Below are 5,871 nucleotides of genomic sequence, written 5' to 3'. Positions count from 1 at the left end.
TCATCTTTTCCAAGGTTTTTGTCACTTCTTTCCAACTTTTGGGGGCTTTTTTAATGCCTGCTGAGGAACTTTTTTTGGACTTTTTTGGAACCAAACTGTAAATTAGAAGATGCAACAATACAGTCAAAGATATTTGACTTTTTAGACCAAAGCATGTCAATAAACTGTATATGTCAGGCTCTTGATGTGATTCTCAGTTTCCAGTGAGGCCCCTAGCGAAGTTGAGTTCGACACTTCTGCTCTAAATTCCTCCAGTGTATTTTTTTTATCAGGTGCCTTCCACCTGGTGAGTTCCCTCCCATCCAAACCATAACAACGTTTACCCTTTCCTCCCATTATTTGGATGAGCACCTATGTGACTGAAATGTCAGGCTTCCATCACATAAACGTCCTGTTTAAGAGGCCCAAACGCACTGAAAGCAGTTTAACGGGCCTGATTACGCTTTTTGGTGTGTGTTGACCATTAAAAAATAAAAGACGTACTTTAAAACGTGCACGTCAGACGCTGCCAGTGCATTTGGGCTTTAGGGCTCACCATGGACATACAACACAAACCCAAACTTTGCCTTTACACCTTCATCTTTAATCAACCAATCAGCTTCTTTGCCCACCACTTTCTTCAGTTGTTGTTAAAAATATGCAAAAATACAAACACAGAACAATTAGCAAAAGAAATGAACTCTAAATTATAAAATGAATTACCTCCACATTGCAACTTTTAAAAAACAACACAAAAGTGTAGAATCCTCCTGACGGTGTTGCGCTACACACCGTCCGTCCCGTGGTTTGGACGCTGTGGAGCTCTCCGTGTTGGAAGATGAAATGTTCAACGGTACTGGGGTGTTAATAAAATCAGACGATTAAAAAAACTAAAGCTTATTAATAAATCTCTACATCGGCTACCACTTTGCTCCCACCCAAACCATAACTTATTTCCCCATAGAGCAGATTCTCTAAAACTTGAACTATAATAGACCTATAGTGTATTTACATGACTATTTACCAAGTCAGTAGTGAGGGTTTGATCTCATTTGAAGTTCACCTAAGGAGATGACAGGATTCAACCTAAAAAAAAAGAAGGTTGAATTGAAAAAATGCACAGATACAAATCTTAGTAATATGAAGGATATATTAGTCATAATCATAATGAGTCATAAAGAGACAAAAAATGTGTCAGAGCAGCCAGGTGACCTGTGGACTCATACTGCATGTAAAAATGACAGTTGAACATACATAACAGAACAACACGCACGCACGCACGTTTCATTCAAACGTCAGTTAGCACATTTGTATCGAAAGAATATAACTCGATGAGCTGCCCGAACAAACGTACACATTTATGTTAAAAATTAACACTTCTGCCAAAAAACTGTTGTAAACATTGTTCAGCGTGCAGACCATGGAAATCAAACAGTATCTGACAACCTCAACTGTTACTGTAACGCATGTTTTATTCAGAGAAATAGGCTTCGACATTAGTGATTTTCCACACACACCACTAAGAAAAATATGCCGCACAGTTTGGTAGTTGTCCCGTGTTGACTGATGACAGGGACCCAAACAGGATCCATGTGTTCCCAGAACGGCAGATCATTGATCTGGAGATTCCTGCTAACACGTTAGCGCACATAGTGATCAGTGAAAGGGAGGCACCATTGCTAACGCCAACTCATCTTTTAAAGGATATGCACATTTCAAAAAAAGAAATGATACATTTACTGTTACAAATTGGAATTACAATTCCTAGTGAATAAAACCCACCCTTGCTCAGTTCAATTGACTCGGAGGTTTGTGCTGCAGCAGCCTTACTTGGTCTGGTCTGACCATAGACTGTAAAAATATTGGACGGAGCTTCCAGATCTGAAAAGTGAAGCCAAAGCAAAAGTGCTTTAAACCTGCATTCTATCCAATCTCCAAAAGTCAGTTTCTGTAGAAGTCTGTGGAAAAATGACCTTTTTTCTTTCTTGATTTATCACCATTGTAAACATTTTCATAATGAGTTTATAGTCTCAATCTCTATTTTCAAGTCTTCTTAATATAGCATTATGTTCATTTCATAAAATGGTCCCGTTGATTTCAATAAGTGGTGGTAAAGCAGGGGATTCACGCCGACCTGTCATTTAGCACAGAGGCTTAGTAATGCTAACCATTGCCCTGTGTACATTAATATAGCAGTAAACTATTTTTCACATTAATTGGAACATTTTGGTCATCAAAAAAACGTCTTGTTCAGCGTTATGTGAACCAAGCTAGCCAGCTAGCTTTAGTGTTAGCTGCTAACTTGAGGTCTATATTTACTACTGGATGACATGCTGCAGAAGGGATGAAGATTAGCAACTTTCCCTCTTTAGCATTTAGCTATTGCCATTGCAAACAAGACTGGCTTGGCCATATCCTCCTCCCCAGCTCATATCTGGTTTTAAAATACCAAGATGGCAACGGCCATTTTGCAAAACTCTAGGGCGTAAAACAGCAGTCCACAAACCAATGGGTGGTGTCACGGACGCTACGTCCATTCTTTTCTACAGTCTATGGGTATGACTAGTAGCTCTTGGTGGCTAATGTTAGCTAACTTGCCTTAAGTCCTGCTGCTGAGACCTGCTTCCATGTTATTTTTTAAAGTTTGAGGCAATGGTAGTGGCCTATCACTCAACATGGTATAGTTCAAAGGCAGCACCATGGCATTCAGGTCTCCAGGAGACACAAGGACAGTTTTAGTCTCTACATGCCTTTCAACAGTTACTCATTAAACACTGCTCTTTACAAAGTTCCAGTTCCTGTTTGACACCATGGTCTGTGTGGGTCTGGAACAAGTTATTATGGAACCAACGCAACTTTGTCCATGCTTACACAACCTGACCTTAACTACTCGAGGTCAGTGCCTAACCCCAACCAATCGAGCTGCTTCATTGAGCGGCACTTGCCAAGACGATCCATAATAACGTGTCTGGTACAGGTTGTGAGTGGAATAAGATAAGACAGACTTTATTTGTCCCACACTGGGGAAAGTCCCTTAAGTTGAAACATATCTAACTCGGGCGGTTGCGTCTGGTGTCATGTTTTGTGCCTATCGCTTTAAATGAAATCACACCGCCTCTAAAGTTTGTTTTGTTTTCAATGTGAACACCTCTTGAGTCGTGTTGCATTGTAGTATTACACTGCTTCGTGTATTCATGTACCTGGTATGCTGTGTGGATTCATTAGCATTTGCACTACTTGAATTGTGCATTATTTGTAGGTGGGCTGTCTTAATCTTTGGGACTTTTAGTACATTATGAAATGTGTTTACGTATACTTGGCATATTGTCCAGGGTGTGTGCAGCATGCCGGTCTTCAAATGGTTCTGTAATCTGAGGTTTTGCAGTTGCATCACAATATGGCTGTCGTCAGGGTGATCCATGGGGCAACTGGCTGTGCTCTAACCAGAAAGTGGGCTGTATATTGTGTGTTAGCTAGAGCAAAAATCAGATGTGGTCACAAGATGCCGATGGCTTGCTAACCAGATAGCTACATTGGTTTGTTAGCTAACACGCTGACAATACCTACTCAAGTCACATGTTGTCATTCGGAGAACTCCAATATGGCTGCCAGAGGGTATGTTACATCACCTGAAATCCCCCTGTACATGATGTGTTATGCCTGCTTTATGTAAATCTTCAGTATGTTTCTGTGCACACCCTCACGTGCATGTGTTCAGTGTCATCAGAGTCTCACATGCACAAATGTCACACTGGTATACAGTAAGTGTGTGTTACAGGGCAAAAATGCTCCTGGACTCATCAAGCAGCCAGAATCAAGCAAGCAAGTGTATCAAGACGCTAAATTCATGTTGTAAACTGACACCGTTTCCCATCATGCATCCGCAAAGTCTCAGTTCCCATGATTACACCAGAAATGTCCGGTCTAATTTTCAACCAGTCACGGTGGAAAAACATGCTATAAGCATTTCAATGCATCGGACGAAACACGTTCTCCAAAACCAAGTCCCTTTATACAATACCTCTTTTTTTCTGCTTCTTCTTTTTTTTTTTTTTAGAAACATACCATATAGTAATAAACAAGCATTTAAACTCCCTATAAAAATTCTTCTTTTAGAAAGACTAGTTTTGTTTTTAGGTTTTTTTTTTTAGAAAAAAAGACACTTGTTGAGGTTCCTGGGACTGACGTGGGAGTAGTAAGGTGACCATAAGTGGCCATTCAGGACGGAGCACGACACGAGGACACAGGTCAGTGGAAAGGCCAGTCAGTAGCTGTACGCTTGTCACTTCAATTACACACTGTCACTAAAGAAGATCCGACTGTCCCTGAAGGTAGAATCATTAAAAATACGCATAGTTACTCTACGGCTAAAACAGATCCAATGAAAGAAGTGTGTGTAAATTGGCTACATGAAAACAATTCACTGAAAAATAAAAAACCTTCAGTTCAACGAAGAAGAGATATTCAACAGTCTAAAAATGTCGATCCGTTGTGTTTGTGTGTTTAGGGTGGTGTGTTTAGTGGGTGTGTTTGTGTGTGTGTGGAGGGTTTACCCAGGAAGATGAATATCTTTCTGGCTTTCTAAACTGCACTGCCCTGCTTATCTCTCCCCTCCAGAGTCTTTCTCTTTCATATCACTCCTCTGCTGTGCTCTCCTCCACCTTCTTTAAATCCATTCATCCCCTGAGTGCTCCTCCAAGTGATTCATCTGTCGATTTCATTCTCCCTTCAATGCCTTTATAGTCTTTCTCAAGCCGATCCGTTTCTGCAAACTCTTAATCTCCTCTTCTCTCTTCCTGGTCATCTGTCACGCCTCCATGGCAGTATTTAAAAAGGAATTAATAATAATAAGCTCAGGTGGTCGATCTAAGTCTCCTCTTCCCCGGTGGAAACAGCCAATCGCATGGCCACAGACAGGTGGTCGGTGAGGCCGGCCAGCTGGGTGACGAAGCTGAACTCCTCGATGTCCTGCGGGAGGGGGAGAAGAACTGGCATCAAGTCTTCAGTATCTCACCTTCTATTCTGTAGAAGTTGTCCTTCATTTTAAAAGCACACAAAAATAATAAATCACTAAAATAACTCAAATGTCACAGAGTACATTGACAAGCACGCTAATATTCTACTGTGATTATGAATATGGCAATATTCCGAATTTAGTACGGGTCAAGTAAACAGCTTATTCGGTTTTGATATTCCGAATAAGGCCTTTTTCCAAATTTAGAATTTTCTGATCAAGACATATGTGATGTGACTTTATTATTCAGGTTTTAGAGCAGTGGTTCTTAACCTGGGTTCGATCGAACCCCAGGGGTTCGGTGAGTCAGTCTCAGGGGTTCGGCGGAGGTCAAGACACACACCCGACTCATATGATTCGTGATGACACGCCCCGCTTGGCCATCATCAGAAGGGTTCGGTGAACGCGCATATGAAACTGGTGGGGGTCAGTACCTCCAACAAGGTTAAGAACCACTGTTTTAGAGGCATTCTTTGGACAGCGCATTCAGAATATGTATCTCAATCAAGGTTTTTACTGCAGTTTGCAACAGTTTATGGGCGCTTTACAGCGTATTGTGTTGCTATAGTTGTTGGACGCATTGCCAGACGTTCCTCCACAGTGCTGCCGAGTAGGGACCTCATACGTCAGAGGGATAACTTAAACTGTAATGTGTTCACGGTTTAAAACAATACTGTGTACATTAACACGTTGACTTAGTCAAGTTCAATCAAAAAAGAAAAGGAAATGAAATGGGTGATGAAACTGGGTTTGTGGTTTGTTTATGAGGAAGCAAAACAAGAATATCTTTGTTTGACTGGTGTTGAGTGGAATGATGTTACAGTAACTACAGTCTGGCACCAGGTGGCGGCAGGCGGCTGCGGTTGGAGAGACCAAGG

General features: G+C 41.3%; 1 protein-coding gene across 1 annotated transcript in view; it reads right to left on the bottom strand.

Annotated features, from left to right (window-relative positions):
• Nucleotides 1-561: 561 nt before the first annotated feature.
• The window catches only part of LOC116693391 (sphingomyelin phosphodiesterase 3-like), a 96,394-nt gene continuing 91,084 nt past the window's right edge, over nucleotides 562-5,871 (bottom strand). The window contains exon 10 of the mRNA XM_032522333.1: nucleotides 562-4,947. Coding sequence (XP_032378224.1) covers nucleotides 4,846-4,947 — 102 coding nt within the window. The 3' untranslated portion in view covers nucleotides 562-4,845. The remainder of the gene's footprint in view (nucleotides 4,948-5,871) is intronic.

This window comes from Etheostoma spectabile, chromosome 8 (assembly GCF_008692095.1).
Source record: "Etheostoma spectabile isolate EspeVRDwgs_2016 chromosome 8, UIUC_Espe_1.0, whole genome shotgun sequence".
NCBI lineage: Eukaryota > Metazoa > Chordata > Actinopteri > Perciformes > Percidae > Etheostoma > Etheostoma spectabile.
This window is presented reverse-complemented; position numbering and strand designations above follow the sequence as displayed.